The sequence below is a fragment of the Trachemys scripta genome, chromosome 6 (assembly GCF_013100865.1).
Source record: "Trachemys scripta elegans isolate TJP31775 chromosome 6, CAS_Tse_1.0, whole genome shotgun sequence".
NCBI classification, from domain to species: domain Eukaryota; kingdom Metazoa; phylum Chordata; order Testudines; family Emydidae; genus Trachemys; species Trachemys scripta.
The window spans coordinates 114424983-114451850 of NC_048303.1; the positions used below are offsets into that span (position 1 = coordinate 114424983).

General features: G+C 41.6%; 1 protein-coding gene across 1 annotated transcript in view; it reads right to left on the reverse strand.

The window, feature by feature from the left end:
* The window catches only part of MUSK (muscle associated receptor tyrosine kinase), a 79194-nt gene extending 67286 nt beyond the window's left edge, over positions 1 to 11908 (reverse strand). The window contains exons 1-2 of the mRNA XM_034774149.1: positions 11775 to 11908; positions 6412 to 6538 (exon numbers count right to left, since the gene is read on the reverse strand). Coding sequence (XP_034630040.1) covers positions 6412 to 6538; positions 11775 to 11853 — 206 coding nt within the window. The 5' untranslated portion in view covers positions 11854 to 11908. The remainder of the gene's footprint in view (positions 1 to 6411; positions 6539 to 11774) is intronic.
* Positions 11909 to 26868: the final 14960 nt, after the last annotated feature.

Here is a 26868-nt window from a genome sequence, read left to right on the forward strand (position 1 = left end):
TAGCTTTGTCTCGTGGTTCCTAAAATGGTGAAACTTCTAAATGTAATGATACCAATTTAGTGGCAGTTCTGAACACTCTTCTGTCTAATCTGTGGTATTTATATAACATCAATCACTGTGAACTATAGGTGTTGAGTATCTAGGACAATTATCCTGAAAAGGGATATACAAGCACAGAACCTTGCATCCACCTGAATCTCCAACAGTCTTCACCAAACGGAGACATATTTTGAGTGCAGTTGAGGTGCATTTGACTTCGATGAGGATTTGTCTGTATAAGACCTACACCTGGTTGAAAATTTTTCATCACACCTTTTTTGGACAAACAATGTCTTTTCAAATAAATGGAAATTTTTGTGAAAAGATGTTTGTTTTTTATCAAAAATGTTCAGGTTTTGAGCAAGAAAAAGCCAAGCAACCAAACTGTTTCTAGCATCCAAAACCGTTTTTATTTTGTTTTGAACCAGAAAAAAAAATTATGATGATTTTTCATGAGAAATTTTTTTTACCATCCATCTCTAATAAGGACTACAATACCTGAATGTGGTGATAACTTAAATGATAGCAGGATCTGGCCCACCGACCTAAGAGAAGGAAAGAAAATTCCTAAGGCCACCACAAAGCTGTGAAGATTTCCATGTTTTGGAAGGACAAAGTGGCCTGCTAGATTAAGTATTGTGTAGCAATGAAAAATTCCTAGGGAAGAGGAAGGGGCTGTTTTGTGGTTTTCCTTGCAAAACTGCAAAATATAACAAACTTTGCAGTCATTTTAATGGTGCAAGATTTCTCTGGCTTGCATCCAATATCCCATATCCATCAGTTTGAGTTGTACATCTTTCTGTGACCTTTTACAACTGCGTTAATGAAAATAGCCTTTTGCTTCTGACAAATGTTACTGAAAGGAGGAGTTCTTCTGCCAAGCAGGTCCAAACCCCCAAAGCCTTATTTGCCCTGTTTTCTTTTAGCGGTAAAACATTTTGCATCATGTCTAAATTCACCATTTATGATTCTATAGGCTCAGCTTTCCAAAGTGAAGTTAGATACCTCTAAACTAGGGGGGGGGCAAACTACGGCCCGTGGGCTGGATCCAGCCCCTCAGGGCTTTGGATCTGGCCTGCAGGATTCCCTGCACCCCAACCCCTGCCCTGATCCCCCTCGTACACTCCGCACCCCTCCTGCACCCCAACCCCCTGCCCTGAGCCCCCTGCCGCACCCCACAACCCTCCTCTGCCCCAATCCCTTGCCCTAAGCATTCCTGCACACCGCACCCCCACCTCCTGCCCCAGCCCTGCATACAATTTCCCCACCCAGATGTAGCCCTCGGCCCAAAAAGTTTGCCCACCCCTGCTCTAAACCCACCTTTATGCATAAGGAGCCATATCTGCTCTCAATTGCACCTGTGTAAATCCAGACTAACTCTGTTGAAGTGAATGAAGCCCAGGAGTGAACTTTGGACCCCACTGAAGGCAGTGGGCGCTTTACTATAGATTTCAAAGGGATCAAGATTTGATCCTCAGTTTGTAGCTGTGTAAGAGCCTGATCTTACTGATGTCACTGTAAACGTTGCCATTTATTTCAATAGGTTCAGGATAAGAATCTAAATGGGAGCAAAATATAAACCAAGATTACCAGTAGCACGCAGGAGACACAACTGGGATGGTTGTCACTGCATATATAATAGAATATAATTATAATTAATTAATTAGGGCCGTCGAGCAACTAAAAGAATTAAACACTATTAGTCGTGCGATTTAAAAAATTAATCGTGATTAATCGCACGGTTAAACAATAATAGAATACCATTTATTTAGATATTTTTGGATTTTTCTACATTTTCAAATATATTGATTTCAATTACAACACAGAATACAAAGTGTACAGTGCTCACTTTATATTTATTTTTATTACAAATATTTGCACTGTAAAAAACAAAGTAAATAGAATATTTCAATTCACCTAATACAAGCACTGTAGTGCAATCTCTTTATCATGAAAGTTGAACTTACAAATGTAGAATTATGTACAAAAAATAACTGCATTCAAAATAAAACAATGTAAAACTTTAGAACCTACAAGTCCACTCTGTCCTACTTCAGCCAATCGCTCAGACAAACAAGTTTGGTTACAATTTGCAGGAGCTAATGCTGCCCACGTCTTGTTTACAATGTCACTTGAAAGTGAGAACAGGCGTTCGCATGGCACTGTTGTAGCCGGCGTCAGAAGATATTTACGTGCCAGATGTGCTAAAGATTCATATGTCACTTTATGCTTCAACCACCATTCCAAAATATATGCGTCCGTGCTGCTGATGGGTTCTGCTCGATAATGAGCCAAAGCAGAGCGGACCGATGCATGTTCATTTTCATCATCTGAGTCAGATGCCACCAGCAGAAGGTTGATTTTCTTTTTTGGTGGTTCATGTTCTGCAGTTTCCGCATCAGAGTGTTGCTCTTTTAAGACATCCGAAAGACACCTTGTCCCTCTCAGATTTTGAAAGGCACTTCAGATTCTTAAACCTTGAGTTGAGTGCTGTAGCTATCTTTAGAAATCTCACATTGGTACCTTCTTTGTGTTTTATCAAATCTGGAGTGAAAGTGTTCTTAAAACGAACATGTGTTGGGTCATCATCTGAGACTGCTATAACATGAAATATATGCAGAATTTGCTTAAAACTGAACAGGAGACATACAATTCTCCCCCAAGGAGTTCAGTCACAAATGTAATTAACGCATCAACATAGAAGCATGTCCTCTGGAATGGTGGCTGAAGCATGAAGGGGCAAATGAATATTTAGTACATCTGGCACGTAAATACCTTGCAACGCCGGCTACAAAAGTGCCATGCGAACGCCTGTTCTCTCTTTCAGGTGACATTGTAAATAAGCAGTCAGCAGTATCTCCCATAAATGTAAACAAATTTGTTTGTCTTAGCAATTGACTGAACAAGAAGTAGAACTGAGTGGACTTGTAGGCTCTAAAGTTTTACATTGCTTTGTTTTCGAGTGCAATTATGTAACAAAAAAAATCTACATTTGTAAGTTACACTTCCATGATAAAGAGATGGCACTACAGTATTTGTATGAAGTGAATTGAAAAATATTCATTCTTTTGTTTATCATTTTTACAGTGCAAATATTTTTAATAAAAATATTAATATAAAGTGAGCACTGTACACTTTGTAGTCCGTGTTGTAATAGAAATAAATATATTTGAAAATGTAGAAAAACATCCAAAAATATTTAATAAATGTCAATTGGTGTTCTATTGTTTAACAGTGCGATTAATCGCGATTAATTTTTAATCACAGTTAATTTTTTTGAGTTAATCACATGAGTTAACTGCAATTAATCGACAGCCCTAAATATAATATAATATATAATATCATATGAATAAATAATATATGAATAATTTATTTTTGATCATTTTTCCTTTTACTGCATCCCTTATGGCTGTCACAGAACAATGGTACATCACAGATTTTTTTACTTATTTTTATTAATCACTCACACAGTGCCATTAGTTCAGTGCCATTAGTACTGTGCTGTGTTGAGCAAGTAATCAAAATCTTATCACGAGGGCTTAAAATCAGTGGGCACAAGCCACCCCCGTAGGGGATGGTACAGTACAAAGCAGAAAAAGAACAGAGTCTGATGCAGTCAATACAGATGCATTGTAGAATAGGTGTGTGATTTAGTGTATATGTTTTGGAGACTGTGTCAGCCATAGTGGAAGATGTTGTTAGACTAAAGTAGTATTTTTCAAGGATAGCAATTTCATCAAACTAAGCTTTGCAGTATGATCTGTATGCTGGCCAGACACATGTCGTGAGTAGCTACACTTCAGTGGGTTTACTCAGAATTAGACATGTTACCAGAACTGCCCTGGCAGCATTATAAAACTATCTTGGCTGTCTGAGTACTAGGAAAGCTTCCACACTGCTACTTAGGTTGGACAATGAAGCAGGAGAGCAAATGGAAAGTTTTTATGCTCAGCTGTTCTGTGTAACCACAATTTAAATAAACCCATCTAGCACACGCTGACATGTCATAACTGCCAATACATGGTCTCAAGATGTCGATTAGTTGCCTTTCCTAGTTCTCCCTAGGAAAATGTAGGAGTTTACAAAGTAGGGTGAAACCCTAAATGGTGCTCAGGAAGGATGGTTTTATGGCTAAAGCCATAAATAAGAGTCTAGAGATCTGGTTCTGTATGCCTGTTACTGACTTCCTATGTGACTTTAGCTTCTGATAATTAAGGTAATGTCTTTCAAAAACTTAACTTTACCAGCTCAGTGCTTCACCTTCCTTACGTATAGAAAGGAAATAATGCCACTTCCTTACCTCACGGGGTTCTTGTGTGACTTAATTCAGTGCAGTTTGTAAAGCACATCCTGATGCTTGGAGTGAAAGTGCTCTAGAAGCCCGGGGCATAGCTCTCCGCTGCTTTGCACCTTGTATCAGCATTTACACATGAGCAAGGGGAGCGGGAAAATACTACAAAATCAGAATGGGAGCATTCTGCACTCACACAGGTTTAAACAACCACACGGGGTGCAAAGCAGTGGATTCCTGTTATTCAGGATTCCAACCTATGACCTAGTCTGTGGAGTTTTCTGTTGGAAATGATACCCCAAGTAATGTTGAAGTTGATACTGCAGGTCCTAAAGCAAACATTTGTGGCTTTACACTGTGCTTTACAAATGTATTAGCTACCTTGTGTTAATATGCCAGCAGCTAACTAAAGGTAGAAAACTCTACTATATTTGTCATACATTCGGTGACCCTAGAAAACAAGGAATACATAAGGAGCTGCATGCAATCTAATCTCATCAGTCCTTATTCTGGCATTGTTCCCGTTGAATTCAATTGTTTACATATTGTTTTCTTTTGAAGTTATTTGACTCTCTAGTGTCCTTGAACCCTGGCAAGGGAAGAAGATTTCAAAAATAAAATAATTAATATTTATTGCCTGTACCAATTAGACTCTGTGACATTTGATTTTTTTTAAAATCCAGTGATTTGGTTCTTTTCCATTTAGCAAATATTTCTCCCTCCATGTGTTTGGAATCTAGTTGAAATAGTTTCAGTTTATATAAGGCCCTGTCTTCATGCCAAAACTTTGTATCCACAAGCACCGACCATGAATGTCAGGACTACTCTGGGGAAAGCTATTTTGTTTCTGCTGCAGAAACACCATGAGAAGAACAAAGCAACCGATGTGCTTGGTCCCACAAAAATAGGCTTTTAGAGGTTTTTTTGGCAATGGTGTAAAACAGGCATGCTCTGTCTAATGGGGAGCTAATATTTAATATCAAAGTGATACACCTTTTGGGAAGGTGATTTGGGTTATTGGAGAAGGAGATCGTGTACCACTTAGTGGGCTTGAAATGGGTGTGCTTTTCTGCATACTCTCAGAGAAGGCATGTGGACCTGTAAGGATTGAGGGTGATGTGACCCCAGTCCTGATGTATAAATGGCATCCCCCAGGCTGTTTCTCCCTTCAATGTTAGTTTTATTGATGGAGAAGGAACTAGAAGACAGATGGTCTGATCTGGAGATTCCGTCCATGAGGGTTTAGGCCCTTGTTCTGCAAGCTGCTTGGCACAGAGTTTGGGAGCTTTAGTACAGTTCATGCAGGATTGAGATTTGGGCTAAAGAGGACAGTTCTCCTACAGTTACTGAAGCATGAATTCTAAAATCTTTTGTGTGGATATACATACGAAGTTTTAAACAAATTGATGGGGCTTTTATTTAATATTCTAAAATGGTTGCATAGTAGTCAAAGCTGCCTGCAGTAATGACCTGTCTGGAGTCTCATGAGAGTTTCTCAGAAGTCATCCTCAAGCAGACCCCGAGTAATGTACAAATCACACAATTAAAACAGGTCTCACTTGTTATACACAGATTCTTTTTAAACAAAATGAATTTTCCCATCGCTGAAAGAGAAGCAAGGGAGGATCAAGAATGTGAAAGGGAGAATGTAAAGGAATTTGCCTGATCCAGGTTAAAAGTGGATGAACTATTTTTTACCTTTGCAAGAGATTGTCTGCAAAATGTAACCGTAGCAACAACAGTAATATTCCTTACCCTCCTGAAATGAACAGTTTCCAAAGCACAGCACAGCAGTACTTCTTTAGATGATGCTTTGGCAGGTAGTGAATAATGTGTGACAGTGTACAATACAAAGAAAATCTTGTTTTAATCTATTGCTGTGTTCACAAGGCAGGAATAATAATACTTTGCTATTACGGGACATTTTCCATGCAAGGTTCACAAAGTACTTTGCAAAACGCAAATGAATAAAGTCTTGCAACACTCACTTTCATCAGAGAAATGTCATCCCTGTTCTGTAAATGGGTTTGAGTCTAGATTAATCTGCATCCCGTTGAGCTGTCATAGTATTTCATACTTACCTGATGGGAATGTTGTTACGTGTCCAGGTAATCTCTGGCTCGGGGTAGGAGTCCACTACACACATGAATTTAGCAACCTCTTCTACTAATGCGTCCACGGTTTCCAGAGGAGTGTTGATAAGGGGAGCTACAGAAAGAAGGGGAGAAAACATGTGATTTCAATCCTGGGTTTCTTTTGAGCAATGACTGCTAATTCATCAAACCGCCTGTTGACTTCACAGGCACAAACCAATGGGATGCTGCTGTGAAGGGCCAATGTAAGTGGGGTTACCTCCCGACCCCTTCCCTGGAATTCAGTAATTCTCCGACACGGAACTAGGCCACTTATAACCGGCCAGTGGGGTTGGCAATTCTCTGCACCCCCAGAACTCGCAAGTCTGCACACACTTCCAGTACACACTGGGCCTCCTGCACTAGCACAGTTGAACTGAGGTTCCCATAGGCATTTATTTCCTGTTTTCTTTGTCATGTTTTTTTTTTTCTTAAACTCTCTAAGGGATAGACAGTGAAGTTACCCCAAATCTGGTGTGATTCAAAGAGTCACAGTTCAGTCCCTGCTTCCCCCTCCATGCCCGCTCAGCAGCAGTGGTTGGCATGTTGGGGGGCAGGGTCAAATCCTAGGCTTTGCCCACTACCTGCCTACACAAGGGGACCTAGTGGCTCCAGCAGCAGCTGCTCATCTTTGCATGGACCAGCAATGCTGGATCTATCCGTGGGAATAAGAGGGCTCCTTGACGCCCCTGGGTGAGTGTGATGCGCCACTGATGCCAAAAAATGTGAGCTTCAGGAATCCTTGTCATTAATGCAGACTGTTTCAGTTCTACTGTATTTCTTTATTTTTTTAAAAATGTGTAATCCTATTACTGGCATAGGAATAATTTATAAAATGCCTGTAGCAGGGTGGTTACCCTGCTCCTGTCCGGAGAGGTTAAAAACAGCCTGGGAGAGGGCTGTGGCAAGCAGTTCCCAGGCTGACTGGGGAGGCAGCCTCAGCTGGGCCCACACCCCAATCAGGGCCCAGCTGGCCCTTATAAGAGCACAGTGGGCCAGGAGCAGTCAGTCTCTCTCTGCCTGTAGAGAGGGAAGGGCCTGGCTGCTTAGGAGCTCACAGGGTACCTAGAGTGGAGCAGGGCTGGGGGAAGGCCAGAGGAGCTGGGGAGCTCCAGCCTGGAAACCCCCCAGGCTGCAGGCCTTGTTAAAGGCCCAGGAGGGTACTGGGGTTGCAGAGGGCAGCCCAGGGGTAGGCCAAGGTAGCAGGTCCAAACCCCTCCTTGCCAATGATGAGTGGCCTTTACAGACTGCAGTCTGCCCCAGTGAACAGGGGCTAGATGGTGACTGGCAGTAGCCACTGAGGCAAGGTGGGGATAAGGGGTTGGGGGTTCCCCTGAGTGGGGGTTGCTGCAGTGGGCAGAACCCCTGGATAAAGGGAACCGGGGTCTGGGAGGGACATGGGGGCCAGCAGCAAGTGGGACACTGGCTTGCAGAGGGTGCTCTGGAGCTGGAAAAAAAGCTAATTCCCAGGAAACCAGCAGGAGGCGCCGAAGGGGTAAGTCTCGCCCTGTTACAATGCCCGTGAGGTACAGCAATACCACAGCCTGACTGACACACAACCTCTTGTTTCTTTTTCCTTAATAAGCTAGTGCCCAGTGTGATGCAGGTAATAGATAACTATACCTTACATTTATTATCGGGCACCCATCATCAACTGAAATGCTGCTTTATCTTTGGAAAGGTATTTTCCAAGCCCCTTGGTAAAAGCTGAAGCATAGTCGGGAGAGATCAAAAGGCACCTCTCATAATTATTTTCCCTCCCCGTGGTGATCCCAGCAACCAAAGATACACAACCGGTAACTCTTAATGTATGACTGGTAGAGACACACATCCAGTACTTGGTACACTGGATTTCATTGCCAGCTGTGCATATATTTGAACTAGCCGTCTGCTTCTCTGTGAAATACTGCCATGAACATGAAGGAGCAACAAAAGAAATCCCAGTGACCTTTAAACAGTACAAAGAAAATTCTTGCCCGTGCATAAATTACTAAATAGACATACTGTGTTTACTGCAGAGATGTCTGGTACATTTTGATGTCTCTTGGTGGAAAAAAATCTTGTCTGCTTCCTCTCTAGCCAATACAATCAATCTTAAATATTCCTGAGCGCTAAAATGCACCAAAAACATATGGCAATGTGAGGCACTCCAGTATAAATGAGACAGACTATTTAGATGGTATAGTACAGAATTTGTGCCTGATTCTTTTCTCACTTACCTGGGTGTAACTTAGGCCTCCGTTGGCATTATAGAGTCCAACTGGAGTAAAATTGAGGAGAATCAGGCCCTTCATGCTAACTATACCTTTCAAGTTCACGTTATTGTACAGTATTTTTGAAAATTGCTACCAAAACATGTTTTTGCTAATAAAATTTCTTTTCAATATGACTGCAAACTGCTCATAGTGATCAGTAATTACAGCTATGTGGAAAAAAATCATAATTCTGCAGCTAAAAGAAACAAGATAGCTGCATCAGGTTATCACTGCTTTAAAGGATGCAGGGTGTTTGTTTATAACTGTGTAAGAAGTCTCTTCCTCATTGTTCGCAAGTGTTACAGCTGGGGTAAAATCCTGGCCCCACTGAGATCAATGGGAGTTTTATCACTGACTTCAGTGAAGTCAGGATTTCACTCCAGGTCCTATTGAAAAAAAGGTCAAGAAAATAATTGTATTGAAATGTTAGAAACCACACACCCAGAGGCACTTTTTGAAGGCATTTACTGTTGCTAGTATGTTTTCTGCCCTAAATCTGTTCATTTTAAAGAGGACTTAGTTATTTTGTGAATCATATTTTTATGGCTGGGTTCTATTATGGGATGGATTGGTTGCAACGGCTTTCTTGTATGTGATATTTTAAATATCGGCATGCCTAGAACTGTGGAAAGGTGCATTTTGATCTCAAGCTACTTTAATTAATGAATTAGCTAAAATGCATTCTGTATACTGCATACTGATTGTATTCATGAGATAAATGTAGCTATGTTGAGGGAGAATGCAGTAACAGCTGATATACTGGATGTATTACTGATAGTACTTTGCTCATCAGGCAAAACAAGATCCCCTAAGAGTTAGGTAGTAAACAGATAGAGGAGACACAATTAAGGAGTTTTATTTTACCCTTTTACTGGTAGAAGTTACCATTGGCATTAGCACTATTCTGCTTTATGGGCCTAATCCAGCTCCCATTCAAATTAATGGCATAACTCTCAGGGCAAGATTAACCACTATATGTATAGGGAATGGCCTCCAAACAACTAATATTTTACCTATCAGAAAAACAGTTAAAAAAAAAAAAAAACTTGTTAGCAGTGCCCTCTGTTGCTTTCTAAGCCTTTATAACAATAATGTTAATAACTGGGGATATCCTGAACTTACCTTCATATTTTTTTTATTTTCCCATATTAAAATTTAATATTGAGATAATAGAGAAGATTGAGAAAGTATTATTTTACTAGGATGAGAGAAAAGAAGGACACAGGTCCAAGCAGTACTTGATGTGTTTCTATGGCACAGTAATTTGTGGGTTGTGCCACCATTTTGTTTCTGTCCACGGAGAGATCCCCAAAATGGCAGTGACCGATGCTTATTTAGAGATTGACATAAAAAAACTCCTGGTGTTGATGAGAACCACTGCTTTCCTAGCCAGAAAATCACATCAAATCAAATGGTGTCCATATTGCCAAGGTTTAAATTAATTGAGAAAAATGCACATGCCTAGGTTTGAGAAACCGGCCAAGACTTTTGCGTGCTGCAGCACACAGGTCAGTCAGGACTATGCCTCTGACATTTTTAGATATCATTATAACTTTAAATAGCATCATAAGACATATAAGTTCTCCATCCTTAAGGCCATTCAGGTGCCATTTTCCTGGGCATCAACTGTAAGTTTAGAAAGTAGTAAAAGGATTCAGGGTCAATATTAAAAGTTTCTAGTGTCCCTTCCAGTTCTAGGAGATGGGATATCTCCATTAATTTTAATTTTTTTTTAATTACTTACAATGAGAAGATAGTGGACCCTGTTCTAAGTTCAGTCCATCAGTGAGTACTGTTTTTTGTTTTTTTTTTTTATTTTGAAATTAACCTTTTTTTAAGTGAACAAATGAAACAGAAAAATAAAATGTATCCCCATTCCGGCATTGTAGACTCTTGGAAATAGTGAAACTTCTGTAACTATGAACTGCTCGTGTGTGCATTTCTGACCATTGCTGGTCCAGCTTTACTGCAAAACCTATCAAAGATATTATTTTGTGGTCTTTTCAGCACACTTGGTTGCATTCACATGTTCAGACTCGCTCATGAAACACGCCAATTGACATGAACATGACGTTTAGCTTTCTTAAAAAGAAAATCCAGTGCAAATGTTTCATGAAAGGGCAGATGTCTCTTCATTGCATGATGGTATCAGAAAAATCATTTCTATCTCGTTTTGTTTTCTTGTCTCCACAGTCTTGCTACTATCTACCATGCTCTTACCAAGCCTTATCTAGTGTTGCTGCCTTAATACAAAACCTTGGGGCCAATTTCCATGTCAACAAATTTGGAAAGCAAACAAAACAGTCTGATCACTGGTTATAGGTATTCATCTTGACTTGGGCAGAGCTATTCGCATAATAGGTGACTAGCACATTCCTCTTGGGTTAAATTTCTTTTTCCAGAGACAGTGTAGTTTATGGTATATTTTGATCCGGTCCAAATCAATATGAAAAAATAAAAAAGTTACATTTGCCTAGCTGACAGTTGGGTTCCCTTATGGTTAATCTTCAGTTCCCATTTCAGTAAAGTTGCATTTGCATCTCTCAGAATTTTCTGAACCGATTTTTAGAATCTCATATGGCTACTTATTGTGGTAGGTGTGTGTCACACACACACACACACACACACACACACACGCATTATATATACAAATATGATTTATACATCTACATACATAGACGCACCAGAATATCATAAATCTTTTGATCCTAACACATAGTATACCCATCAGCAGTTAAGTCTTAGTAGCTTCCTTTGACATGACAAACACCCATCCTATGCAAACTGGACCCAAAGAACATCCTTGCCCTTTACAGTGACACGGAGTGCTATCTGTAAATAAACACCCTTCAGCTTTAGGTAGAAATGCAGGATTATTTCATCATTATCCTCTAAAGACAATAAAGAAATGACCAGACTGGTGAAACTGAAAGCAGTGCATTTATACAGTTTTCAGTAATGACACCAGGGTCCCGACTTACAAGCCTTGCCTGTCCTTATAAAAACTCCTTAACCAGTCACAAAAGCTAAGAGAAGATGAAGGCTGTTTAAACAAACCTTTTGGAAGTTTTTCAGCTAAACTGACGGCCGCCAGGGTGAAGATATGTACGAGTGGAATGTTCATTAAGTCTTTCATGGTTAATCCAGAATCATACAACGCTCCTTTAGGCAAAGTGCACTGAGTTCCCTGCCAGTTTCATTTTAAACCATGGTTTGTTACAAAGTGCCTCAGTTAATGACCGTCTCTGCTGCGGCGTGTATGGGATCTAACTATAATCAGGAATTCTCAGACGTGGCTGCAGTGATGGACAGGGCCAGCTGGTGTGCGTCCACTTAGGTCAGTACGAAAATGTGGGGCTCATGAAACAAGAGAAAGCAAATCCCTTTAGAATTCCTTTTGAGCAAAGAGTGGAATACAATGGCTGAATGCCTTTCCAAAACAATAACCTGACCCAGTACAGCACAAATTGCCAGGCCTTTACCCCAGCCCAAGGTAAATACACTAGTAATACATATGTTTGTCATTGACACTGGATTTTCTTTCAATTTGGTCCTCTTTCTTTTTCTCCTTCTCTCTCTCTTTTGTCATAATCCCTGGTGAGTAGCTGAAATATACCACCTGTTCTACTTCAGAGAGCACTTTTCTTTTGCTTAGTATGTACATCTGCTAGAGCACGAGATGTTTGAACCTGTGAACTGAAAGCTGGTCTTGTTTATCAAGGAGACTGTCAGTTCTCCAGATTGGTTGCAGCAAACTGAGAAAGCAATGTCATATCCTGCAAATAGACTCTTGAACCCATACAAGCTTTGGGAAAGTGAAAGATTAATAGCTATCAGGGGAAGTTGCTCAGTTTGCGCTCTGGAGGACCAAGTGTATTTCATTATAATCTCAGCAACAGCATGGTCAATTCAGGCAACAGTTGATGTATTCATTTTATGAAATATACATGTTAAATCTAGGCATGATTATCTCAGTGATTTCTTATTAGCCAAATCTATATTGAAAAACAAAGCACATTTTCAAGGGAACCTCAATACAACACCTACATATGCACCCAATTTGTATTTATTGTCTATTTTTGTGTGTGCAGATGCCCAGCATTTGCATGAGTCCCAACCATGCCAGCAGTGCAGATTGGCAGGTTAGTCTCCAAATTTTCAAAAGTGGTCACTAATTTTAGGTGCCTCCCTTTTTTTAATTTACTTCATTGTATCTTCACTTCCTGAAGATGGGCCCTGAAAAATTGAGGACCCCAAGATTAGTGAAAACTTTTGAAAGTATAGGCCTAAAGAACTATTTGAATTACAACTACCGAATATCTGGGCTTTTCCCACATCCCCCACCTTGTGTGCCTGCTGTAGACAAGGAGTCACTTGTAGTGAATGTGCTAAAGCACTGGTCAAGGAAGGAAGGAAGAAAAGTCCTACCTATCCACGGAGAACTAGCAAGGGCAGTAGCAGTCCTGAAACAGGCCTGAAACATCTTATAGAGTGAAGAGCTCAAAGGGATTAGAGGGAGGAGTAGGGGTGAGAAGGGGGATACAGGAGGTTTGGATTCAGAGCACAGATACTGGAAAAACCTGAGCAAAAGCAGGGGACCGCCTTTTTGTTGTGATTGTACTGCCCCTAGCCCAATGGGGTCCTGGTCCATGACTGGGGCTCCTTTGGTGCTCCTATGGCAATAATAATAATATAGAATAAAGAATGGGAAAATCTGAAGGGAGGGAAACAGGTTCTAGACAAATTGCTCTAAGAATTATAGATGTCAATGCGTCTGACGAAGTGGGTATTCACCAACGAAAGCTTATGCTCCAATATGTCTGTTAGTCTATAAGGTGCCATAGGACTCTGTCACTTTTAACAGATCCAGATTAACACGGCTACCCCTCTGATAGTGAATGTGGTCCTTTTTATACATGTTTTTAGCCATCCTATTAAATATTTTTAAACTCTAAGTATGGTTTGAAAACCTATAGAAAGGTCACTGTTTTCTTGTTAGTTCTATAGCATTTTACCATAAAGGTAGACAGTAGGGGGTAAGGGTGAAACCTAAGGCATAGGAGAAAGCAGAGATAAAGGGAAGGAAGAGAGAAACTAGGGGAAATTTGGGGGAAGGATGCAGGATCTCAGGAAAGGACAAGAAAGGTCTTTATGAGGAGTCAGGGTTGCAATGTATACAAATAGAGTAGTATCCCTTTAAATAGCTTGTGAGACATCTAGTGGTGCTCACTGTGTTCTTTAGTATTGGAGCTAGCAGAAGCCAGTCAGAGCAGAAGTGTGTAAGTGTGTGTGTAAATAAAAAAAAATGGTTATTTAGGGGCCACTGTGCCTCAAATAGGGTTGGCATCTCCAAGATTGTCCTGGAGTCTCCAGGAATTAAAGATTAATCTCTAAGTAAAGAATATGTCATGTGCTGAAACTTCCAGGAATACGTCCATCCAAAACTGGCAACCCTATGAGTCTGTGTAGTTTCTTCATATTGTTTTTGTTGCAAAAAAGCAAAAGACACAACTGGGAGGCTCAGGAACTTGGCGAGGAGAAGAAAGGTGTTGGGGGGAGACAAAGGCACAGAAGAATTAGATTCAGAAGGGGAAGATGCCCCCGGAAGACAAATGAGTATAGGAAGAAGAGAGGAATCTTCCTTTTCCAGGCCACCATGCATTCCTTAGGAGAGGCAATAATTATGTTTTCTTATTTTAAAAAAAAAGGGGGGGGTGTTCTGCATGTGAGTTTTGTGGTCCGTAGTCAGTAAAACAGGGCAACAGCACCACACATTTACTGCTGCCACCTTTACTCCAGAAGCTTTCAGTCACCAAGGATTCTACTGTAGACTGTCACAGTAGCACCACAATGTTTGGTTAGTTTTCCCTCACAGATCACTAAGAAGCCAGGGAGCAGCCAAGGGATATGCAATAATATTGGGTCTAAGTTAATGTTGTGCGGAGATCTTTGGAATTTCCAGGCTTTTGCATACTTGGTTTCTCAACTTCAGTTATGCATTGACAGTAGTTCTTGCAATAAACATATGGAATTCAGTGGAATTTTCCCAGACAGGGAAGTGGAGTTAAAGTGGCCAGAACGTCGTACGTGTATTTGTGAGAGACAGAAAGAGATACAAGATGGTGTGTGGTATTACAACAATGTTGTTGGCATTTGTTTGGCGTTGCAACATTACTTAGGAGTAAAATTCTTCAGATGAAGCACTTTTTTAAGTGGGGGTTAAAGCTGAAAGTACATATCCGTGAACTGAATATTAAAGTTTTTTAAACTAAAACAAACCTTGGGGAACTAAGAAATTCAGAGTTAAGGCAGAATTTACAAAAAAAGAAACACAAATGCCCGGAGAGTCTGCATCGCTATATACATCACTGACATCCTACTCCAGCTCTATTTTGAGGACTTTAGTGTTGCACCTTTATGTTAACCCAGGACTGAATTTCATCCTCAGGACCTGCTCAATCAGTTGAGTTTGGTTTTGTAGCCAAGATTTCTATAGGGGCTTGAAGTCCACTGGCATAGGCTGCAGAAATGTGTTATTTGGTAAAGCCTTTATATTTTTAGAGTGACCATATTACTCCTAACCTCTCCTGTGACCCTTCTTTTTTTTTTAATTGAGGCTTTTAACTTTTCCTTAAAATGAAAGAAGATAATATATTTGTTAAATTTGAATGGAACGTAGTGCACATGTGAACCAAAGACTATTGGTTTTACAGATTTTTCCAGACACATAGATCAGATTACTATTATTGTTTTACAATGGTACCTAGAGGTCCCAGCCAAGATTGGGATCCCATTGTACTAGATAGTATACACAAACATAGTAGACAGTCCCTGTTCTGAGGAATTTACAGGTCCAATAAAGACTTACTGGAAGACAGTTGGAGTACTTACAGTGCACTAAGTTAAGCATATGCAGAATCTTTTGCAGAATCGGTGCCTATAAAAACAAGATTGGGAAAGGGTTGGGGAGGATACTTCATCACTACTGGAGCATGCTGAATTAGACATTGGCTATAATAATTTAACCCTTTTTTCTATTCATAAATCATTTAAAAATTGATCTTGATTTCTGTAAAGAAATTTGCTAGACAAATATAGACTTTGTCAGGAGCCTAGAGGAAGAATCTAAGACATCTATTATTCTTGTAACACTCTCTTGCTATATATTGTACTGGATTTTTTAAGTTACAGGATGTGCCATAGAGGATGTGGTCATTGACCAATCTAATCCAGTATTTTATGTTTGACCGTGGTCATTACCTGACACCTTAATGAAATATGCAACCCCCTTGTAAGGAATCTAGCTAACTACTATGATGTGTGCAGGGGACATAGTAAAGCATGAGATTTAGTTGCCCTTATAGTCTTAACTCATACAGCTACAGATGTTTTTAATGATCATAAAATTATCCAACTTTTAAACGCAGCCGCATGGTATTACTATTAATAAGGCTCAACAACCTCCTGCAGCAATGAATTCCACTCTCAGCTGTGTAAAGAAATATTTCCATTAAATTTATTCTAAACTTGCTTCGCTTTAGTTCAATCAAGCATCCCACTTGTTCTTTAATGACATGAAGGGATGAAAAGGAGTGATAAATTCATTTTCACTCTGCCATTCATAATGCTGAATAATTCTGTCAAGTCCTTCTTAATCTTCTCATTTTGAGACTAAATTATCTCAGACTTTGAATTATTTCATTATATTTAGTGGTACCCTAGTTCAGGTGCCTCAGGCCCTCAGTCTCTCTTGTGGCCTGGGCTCTCTGCCAGACTACATCTCCCATGCTACAATGCAGTCTCCCTTCTGACTGGCATGTGGTGGCTCATTGGAGTCCCAATTCGGGGTGTATCATGGGAGTTGTAGCCCAGCCAGAGAGACTGGCCCATATGGGAAAATAGGGGCATCAGTCAACCCAAACTACAACTGCCCAATCTCTTTCCTCCTATTGTGGAAGTGCCGAGAAAGGAGCAGCTATTTCAGCCCTATGGCTATGGAGGGAATGTTCCCTACACAAAAGTCCAATAATTTAGGCTTTACACGTATATGGTGAGTCTTGGTCTCAGAGAATGCAATTCTGCTGTAAGAGAATCCCTTCAAAGCTAAAGTCAGTTCAGTCCCTACAGAGCCCCCTACCCTGAAACATTTCCCCTTAATTGGTATAATTTGGGAGAGAGATCCATCTTTCATTTACTTCCACACTTTCTCCATCCCCCACGTTCACACAGACATGCAAGCTGACACCGAGCCATGCACTGCCTTCTGTTACACAGGTCACTGGAGTTACAGGATGTAATTGAGTTTGCATAGGGATATCTGAGGGAAGAAGATTCACACATTACATTTGAGTTTTGCTAGCAGTGCCCTTTTTCTACAAAGAATACAGCTAAGATAGTCATGTGGCTATCTTTGTTCCCTAGCAGATCACTACAGATTAATCCTTTACTATACATGGACCTCCCTCAACTGGGAGACCTCACATTTCTTCTCCGTGAAGTACCAGCTTGCCAGTGCTTAACCTCACTCTCCTGAAAATCTTACAGCCTAGTTATCCTCAGCAACAGTGCCACAAGAAAGCTGTTGTTGTGTTTCTGAGCCAGCTGGTGGCGGTTTTGATTTCTCTACAGAATGACACCCCAAGCAGGTGCATAAAGTCTTGGTGTTCACTGTTCTCTAGTTTCAGCCCTTCTGACTCTAAATGTAGTAAGAGGACTGTAAACTCCTGGGCCACTATGCCCATTGATTTATGAAACCCTCACTCTATCACATGGTGCAACAGCTCAATGAGTGAGAAATCAGAGATACATTTAGCAGAGCCTGCATGGAAATCAGATAAGTACCCCTTTCACTTTTGGTGGGGATAGAGAACTTCCCAGTACATTCCCATTTGGCAACTTTGGCCGTTATACAGAAATGAACAGGTACGTGGTCCCTTACAAAGAGATGTAGAGTGCATTTTATTATACGGAATCTTAGACTAGAAGATGGACTCTGATGCATGTGATTCCAAGGCATAAAAAGAAAATCACTTATTAAAACTTGAAGTAAGACTGAAAATTCACATAAAATCTGTCATTGTAAAGCAGAATGCTCTTGTGTCTAAAGCATCGTATGGGAAGGTAGACCATCTAGATTCCATTCCCAGCTCCACTACAGACTTCCCCTGTGACTTAGGCCAAACTTCTCAAATTTGGGTGCCTAAAGTTGGATACCCAAATCTACTTTTAGCTATTTAAACAGGGGATCTGATTTTTCAGATGTGCTGAATGCTCGCAGTTTCCATAGACTTCAATGGTAATTGGGGGTGATCTATGCAAAATGTAATAAAGACTATGATGGGGTGTTTAATGGACTGGGATTCATTAAGGCTATACATCATGTTGAGATAGATCCCAGTGTAGTGCCAAAATACATGCACCATGTAGCATTGAGAAATAAAGTAAACCCGAACTTGACCAGATGGTGACGGTAGAGGTTATTGAGTGAATACCGCACCAACAGACAGCAGCCAGGAAATAAAGTTCCATTGTCTCTTCCCAGAACTCCTGAGTCACTGTTTAATTACTCTCAGCACCTCTGATAATTCCCCCCGCTCTTACGTAGGTGCCTCAGTATGGATTCATGTGTCTAACATTAGGCAGCAAGTTTAAAATGTTGCTCTGTTTCAGTTACTATTTTTAATAGACCTTATTTGTATTGTGGTAGTGCCTGGGGACCCCACAGCGCTAGGCATTGTGTGAACAAATAAGTGCCTCACTTTCATATGTGTTTGAACGGCACACAGCATAGAGGGCCCTGGCCTATGATAGTGGTCCTTAGGCACTATTGCAACACGAAAATAATAGTAATTAGTTTCCTCGCTAGTCAGTATTCAGAAACATATTCACCTTTCAGCAGGAAAGCACCCAGAAACACAGATGTGTCATCACTGAAATATTGTAATATCACTATGGAATCAAATGGGACCTGGGAGCTGTTGCAACATTTTAACATCATGTGAGGAAACTCTATAGCTTGAAAAGTACCATTACCAATATGGCAGTTTCCTGCTCTATCTGGCTGCAAGTGAAGGGTAATGGAAATGGAACAAGAAATGCTACACCTCAACTGTGGCTGCCCTGTGCTGTCACCTTTGCCATGTTACGTCTATCAGGTTGCAGGTGACCTATCTCAAACCCAAATCGGGGGTATCCCCTCCCCCTCCTTTCACTTCATCGATATGGATGTAAATTGCCACACAATGCTACAGCCTGTAAGGCATTCTGCTAGTGACGGTAAGCACGCCTTGATGGCTCCCCAGCACAGGAACAACAGTGCAGTCCTTCTGGGCTATGCGCGGCATTTTTAAAAAAACGTCAGCAGAGCTAAGGATACTTGAATTAAAACAGATGCTCTAAGTTACCCCTGTGCAACCCCTTGACATCAATGGTCTTGTGCAAGTGTAACGGAGAGCAGAATATAACCTGTGATCTTTATTCCTTAATAATTCATCTGCTTCTCATTTGAAGCCAGAATCCTTTGACATCCCAATCATTTCCACAAGAGAGGGGCTTGTGCTGTGAAGTTTAGATCCAGCTCTGACCTTCATTAGAGTGTAGGGGTTCTTGGCTCTGGGGTTTTGGTTTAACCCCATCTCTAATTTCTACAGCAGTCATGTTCTGTATCACAGAGGGGGTGCACAGGTAGGCTTATGCACAGCCACTCTGTCTGCACAGTCCCTGTGTGAGCAGTAAGTGGGAAGGAGAACCCTGGGCTGGCTCTGCATCCTGGGTGAATTTCAGTCCCTCGGAAGAAGCAGTCTGAGTGCAGAAGCACTGGCAGCTGAACACCAATGGCACACAACTGGAGGAGCCTGGCATCATAACACTTTTCATATTGAAAAACTGAGCTAGGCTGTACATAAGCAATGGAAGAACAGCACCCAAGGACAGGAAAACAGTGAGTTAGGGTGAGGTCTGCTAGATCTTTTTTTTTTTTTTTTTTTGATATCCTGTATTTGGAGCCTACTGTCTCTGGTCCTGCACCAAGGCTTTATAGAATCCTCTTTGCCATGTCTTTTCAGCAATAACCATGCAAAGGAAAATACATTGACCCAAATGTATGATATTTTTTTGCACTGTGAATAAAACATTATGCACTCCTGTCCCTTATTGATAAACTTTGTCCTGACTTTTCCATTCATTACTTGTTTTTTTCCCTTAAGATGCTCACTCTTAGGTAAGATACTTCATTTTCAACAGTTTCATTCCATGTAGCTGTCAATTAGGTTTCCTACACGCCTGTACAGCATGTAGGACCTGATCTAAACCCCAGTGAAGTCAATAGGAGCCTTTCTGTTAATGTCAGTGGGTTTTGCATAAGGCCTTTGTAGCTTGGCTGTCGTAAACTAACTTCACTTAATTGACTTTAATGCAGCTAAGCCTCTTTACATCAGTGCTGGATCTGGCCCTGCAAGGTCCATTGTCTCTTGTGAGAGTGTCGTGCTTCAGACCTTTAAGTGTGATGGGTGTACAAACCCCACAGTAGACAGGAAGGGGATTACTGCCACCCCTGCACATTATGTCAAGAGTGGAGGAAGAGTTCAAAAGGGGAGTAGTCAGTCGGAGACCGCTCTGAGAGCAGGACAGAGTGTTTATCTTCCCAGTGCCTAGGGGGCAGGCCTGGTGAAAGGCAGCAGGGCCTGCTTCCTTTCCTCTGGATGGTCCAAGTTCCCTGAAATGAAGGCAGGCTCTTTGTGGACATGGAGCTGGATTGTGGCTTGCTCGGGGCCCCTCGGAAGGAAGAGAGGCCAGTGGCTTGTCTGTCTGGGACTGGCTATTTGTTTCCTTTTCTTTTTTCCAGTGTCTTTGCTCTTTTCTTTCTTTCCTCATACCCTAGAAGGGGTAAACTCCAGAGGAACTCAGCCAGAGGGCTCATATTCAGTTCCAGGGTGACCAACTGTCCTAGTTTGAGTGACCAGAAACCAAGTGAGTGCATAACCTGTGACACCTCCAGGGGTTGCTGCAGAGGAACTAGGATGGTGACATTGAAGGTATTGTGAATGTTTAAGTGACGTATCCAACAGAGCTGGTTGGAAAATAGGCTTTTTCGTGGAAAGTTTTGACAATGAAATTGTCTTTTCTGTAAATTTTCCATGGAAAACATCTGTTTGGTAAAAATTTCATATAGCCCAAAAAAAAAAAAAAAAAAAACCCAGCTGAAAACCAAAATATTTTGGCCAAAAAGCAATAATATTTTGATTTGGAAAAACTGCTATGGTGCCTCAGGGAGTTGTAGTTCAGATGCCTGATGCTCCTGTTCTGCGAGATAGGCTGGACTTCCTGGTTGGCCTATATCCCATGAGACACCATAATCTCCCCTCTTGGAGTGGGGAGGCAGTTTATCATGGGAATGCCTGGCCATGTGCATCATGGCAGATGTAAGTCTGTCACAAGAGCCTAGCCCATAGAAGAAAATGGAGACACAAGGCAACTGAACTACAACTCCCATGAGACACTGCAACTGCATGTCCAAATTGAAATATTTCCATTTTCAGATGTTTGTGGAGGAGGGGAGGTTTGGAAAAAAAAAAAAAAAATCTAAATTTTCTGTTGAAAGCAGACACTTTTCACGAACATTTTAGTTTAACTGAAATCAGTTTTGATGGCAAATTTTCACTTAGCCCTAGTAAACTATATAATAAAAGCAAAACATAGCTCCTTTTGTATTTACTGTACTGTTTTGCATGTCAAATTTAGCTCCAGCACAGGAAAACGCAACTGACCTGAATGGGCTGAGTTTCGCCCTAAAGGATTGTCCTGTTTGATGTCTTGATAGTGTGAATGACAGCAACCAGAACTGTGCAAAATATTCACAGCTCAGCATGAAAGCTCGTATAAGTCACAGGTTTCAGGGTTTGCTACAACCTGTAAATCCAGACCAGGTTTTTCAAAAAGTTACCAAACGCACACATGGCTAGTTTTTTTTTTAATGTATTTTGGTGTCTAAAGAGGCAGATAAGTGTAGTGGGATTTTCTAAAGTGCCAACCTCCCACAATGAGAGTTAAGCAACTAAGCACTTTTTTGTAAACTCCCTTAGGCATCTATCTGCATATTTATGAGCCAAGTATCTTAAAAATCTGGCCCTTTGGAGGAAGTTTGTGCACAGTTTTGAGAGAACATGGGCTAATTTATGGGGGTGCATCAAAATCTGGTGAAATTTGCAAGTTTCTCGAGGTGAAATGCTCTAATTTTGACTGAGTTTCACTTTGAGATTTTGAGTTAGCCCATGTTTTGGTTTGAGTTTGGATTATGTGAATCCTCAAGGAACAAAACCAGAGGAAAAAAATGGACACAGACCCCTGTAAAAGGAAACCACCAGGATTTGCACAGCTCTGCTGTTAGTGTGTATAATGGTATTTTTCAGTGTGTAGTCAAGAGCTTTTTCTTGTCTAAATTATGTTTATTCTTGGAGATGAAGGAGCAATGCCACACTCTCAATAACAGAAAGTGAAGTACAAATATGAAAGCATTGCTGTGACTTGAAAAGGAGAGCTCTCTTTGTAGGAGTCCTTCCTGAACAATGTGGTAAGGGTCGGCAGACTTCTAGACTCTCCCACTATGGCTAACAGATGTTTCTCGCTTCTGTAGCAAGTCTTCTGTAGCAACGCTTCAAAGGGAGTCAGGGACTGAGGCGCACGTATTGTTGATCCAGAGGAGAGTGTTTGTAGCTAACAGGCTGGTGGTGTGAAGGAGCTAACCGGGCCGGCTCCAGCTTTTTCGCTGCCCCAAGCGGCGGGGGGGAAAAGAGAAAAAAGAAAAACCCGATTGAGGTGCCGCCGAAGAGGAAGAGAGGGACTGAAGGACCCGCCGCCGAATTGCCGCCGCAGACCCAGATGTGCCGCCCCTTTCTATTGGCCGCCCCGGGCACCTGCTTCCTTCGCTGGTGCCTGGAGCTGGTGCCTGGAGCTGGCCCTGGAGCTAACATCTAGTTACCACCAGCAAAACTCCCTCATGCTGGAGGCAGGGGGTAACAAGGTGACTTACTAACTAGGTACCCCAAGACCCATCAAACAGACCAACGCCTTTAAGCAAAATGAACCTTCTTGAGCAGCCATGTAACAACCCACATATCTTTGTGATAAGGGCAGCAGCACCTTGTCCCAGCAGCCACATGATGAGTGAGTAATGCTGGGTTTCATTTCCCAAAATAGTTTAATATGAACTCGTAGTAAACTGTGCTGCTAAGCGATTCTCCTGCTGCAAGCCTTCGGCTGAGGATTTATCATAATATTTGCCTCTTCTGTGACAGCTTTGCAGTGTCTTGGCATATAAAAAAGCATCGGGCCAAATTCATCCCTGGTGTAACTCCCTTGACTCCAGTGGAATTACACCAGGGTTGAGTTTTTTTCCCCTCCAGCTTTTAATATGCTCCAGCTGGTGAGTGTGATGCGTGCATGTGTGTATGTAGCAGGAGGAGGATTTCCTAGTAGCAGATTGATAATTTATGTGTCCTCTGGCGCATAAGCCACTTCTGTCAAACTGAAATCTCATGTGTCTTGCTGGACATCTGTTATCTGTAAGCATGCGGCCCAGCCTCTGAGAGAGGCCCTTCCAGGGAGCGTGCAACCGAGGGCCAAGTCAGCTATGGTAACATTTTGGTGAACAGCGATGGGATCAGTGAGATTTTCTGCATGAGCATTGAGGAATCCTACCAGTCGGTAATAGCCATCAATGTAGGAATGACTCGTATAGGTCTTAAGGAACCATGGATGCCACTTTAACAGCACAGTCGCTATCACAACGTAACAAGAATAAGTCTCACGGCTAGCAAAAGGTTCTGTTCTTATTCAGTGGACGAGGCTATACAAAAGGGTGCACTTGAGTAAAAGACGCCCTTTCTCTCCATCTGTAAATGAATTTCTGGGTTAAAATCCTGGCCACATTGACGTCAATGGCAAAACTCTCAGTGACTTCAGTGGGGCCAGGATTTCACCCATGTAATGTCTGACAGCTCAAGAAAACATGCAGGTAACAGGCGCATACAAGGTGTAAGGGACATCTTGTTTCGTTTCATGCTCCGTGGAGGTCTTTGAATGTCAAGGCTGAGACCTTGAACTGTACTCTGGATTCAGCAGGGCACATGCATCTGAGCACTAGGGTGATAGGTTTGCGATGACCTGGGAGGGGCTGCTGCAAGTTGTAGTAGCTGGAGCCCTTTCAGGGGGTGTGGCCTCTGTCCTAGATCTAATGAGCTGTAATGATCAAGGCTGGAGGCTGTGAGTACATGAATCGCTATAGCTAGATCTAGTTTCCAATAGGTGGGGAGGGGGGGAAATTCTTGGCCATTCAAAGATAGTAGTGGGACTTGTTGGATATCCACTAGCATACAGGAGTCCAGAAAGACCCAAAAGCTGTGAACAATGAGAGCAGATCTTTCAGAGTTTCTAATTAGTAACCTGATTTAGGTACTCAGTCTGGATTTAGCTGCCAGAGTTAAGACACCCACATTTGAAAATGTTGATCTGTGTTAAAGATCGAAGATGTGGATGATGACCAAATTCACTTTAAGCAAAAATTAAAATTTGATGCAGGTATTTCAGAAGACGTAACTACTGCTATCGCCACTCTTCCAACAGGAGTCTCCTCTGAACAGGATGAGCTGGGGGATGTGATTTCTCTAAGGGTTTATCTACATGGGGAAGGTATTGTGAAATGAGCCAGGGTGTCAATTTCCAAGCGCAATAGCTATTCTGCACTAACTCCCTGTATGGGCACTCTTATTCCACACTGAGTGCCTCGGTGTGGCTTAGCTTAATCCAATTCCAAAAGACTGGATAGCTGTTCCAGGATATTTCCCCATGGAGGCAAGCCTTAAATCATGACAGCAATATATTTCTTCCAAACTCCTTGAATATGTTTCATGGGGGGGGAAAAGGAAAGAGATGCAGATGGTTGGAAATCTAATCAGCCAGTACCTCTAAATACCTAGCAGCTAAGAAGGCCTCATACCAAGATATTAGACGTATCCTGGATCAAGAGCAATGGAACAAAACTATAAAACTTATTATATCCAGTTAAAGCTACAACTGATTGACATTAAAAACATGTGTGAAGGAAGCTGTAAATGAAATCACTGTTCACTTTTGAGATTCATATCACTGAGGCTAAGTACTCCTTCAGGCGACCTTCAGTGCATATATTGGCCTCACCATAAGCAGACTACAAACTGTGGGTCAAATTCTGCCCTTGCTGTGTATTTGAAGCTCTCACTGAAGTCAGGAATCATTGAAATGCAACCATCTCGAAGATGCAATGTGACAACTGTTTTAACTGTTCCTAGTCATGTAGGACAGAATGAGAGGCAGAATATAACGTGCCACTGAAATCACAAGGGGGGCGTCTACTATGGCCAGAACAACATAGCACCTGAGCTTTTCAAAAAGCCCATGGGATGCAACAGGTCACAAGTGGTCATGCTCCTTTCCTGCATGTCTAGCCCCCAGAGCTGGTCTGCTCATTCATTACAAACTCTATCCAGCAAATGAGTGTCAAATCCTATTCTACACCCAGCAGAGACAGGGGGACTATCAGGCAACTGGGTTCAGTTCACTGATTCTCTTCACAGCTCCACCCGAGCCCCAGCCCTGGGGCTACTCCAGCCTATGTCAGTTGAGTAGGTAGAGGGCCACAGGATACTTCCCCCTCCCCCGCATGCTCTATGTCCCATTGTTGTCTCCTTCTCCCTCTCCCCACCCATGTTCTGTGTCCCCCAGTGGACCCCTCCAGCACTGTGTCCCCTCCCCGCTTGGCAGCATCAAGGCTAGGGTGAATATGGGAGGCAGAATTGTTTGTTGGATGGGGCCATAGAATGGAGATCTCCAGTAGGAGGATGTTATGCTTACAGAGAGACTTTCTTTCCTTCCCAGCCACGAGGCAAGCAAATTATTGTGTGTGAGGAGGGGAAGCAGGGAGTGAATGTTCCCTCCCTTTCGCCCCCCCTCCCTCCACCATGGTTGTGCCTATGATCCCAGACACTGGAAAAGGAAACATTATTTCTCTAATAGCTGTATTGCAACCTCACCAAGGACACTTCATAGAAAACTAGTTAAAACTGACCTTTCTAGCAGTGTGTTTTCTTGTGAAAGAGTGATGTTTTGAAACCAAAAAAGCACTTTAGGAAATGTGTTCATTAAGAAACTTTGCCTGATGGGTGACTCAGGCTTTTTTTCGGGGGGAGGAATGGTTGTTTTGGGAATATAAGAAGACACTGTATGAAATATTAGAGAAGAAATCCCTGAATTAAGCAATGGCACCAGTCCTAAAAAACTAATCTAGAAACTGAAATACATTTTTAACTAACTAAATAAATTTTTTGAGCATTCTTGGTCAAAATGTATGGTTAACCACAGTATTACTAACCCCAAATATTCAAACATCGCAAGCCAGCCTTGGAAAAAATACAATACGTTGAGGTCTTTTTATTTTCCTTCTGGTGTTTTGAGCCTTTAAGGTCGCATTTTCAAGCTTTTCTCCACAACCATAAGGGCTAGAAACTTATTTAAATATATTTTAAGTGAAGCTGAGATGCCCTTCTAATGACATGGCTCCAGGAGCTGGGGCATTAAGCAAAACACCAAATATCACAAGACTCACAATGAAATCACAAGAGTTGGCAACACTCCTGCAATCCTCATTCACACAAGTGGTCATTACTCATGTTAGACATCTCATTAATTTCAGTGGAGGTACTTGTGTGATTAATTATTGCAGGATAGTGATCTTAGGTGGTGGATTCACTTAAAATTACCTAGCAACTGATTGCCAGGTCCAATCACTGGAAGAACTTCCCTTGAATTTAATGGGAATTTGATACAACTCTACAATGAAAAAGTTAACACAACTTAAGGGACAGATTTTCAAAAGTGCCTAAGAGGTTTAGGAGCATGAATTCCATTGGTGTTCAAATGGACTTGTGCTCCTAAATCTCTTAGGCATGTCATTCCCTTTAGATGGTCATGTTGTGATATTTTATGTGTGGGGTGACAGTCAGATTAGTCATGTGTGTATATATGGAAACAATTTGGCTTTTAATGTAACAACATTCATTATATAAGTAAGAGAAGGGGCCAGTTGTCCTGTTTCTGATACTGCCACTAATAGTTAGAGCCA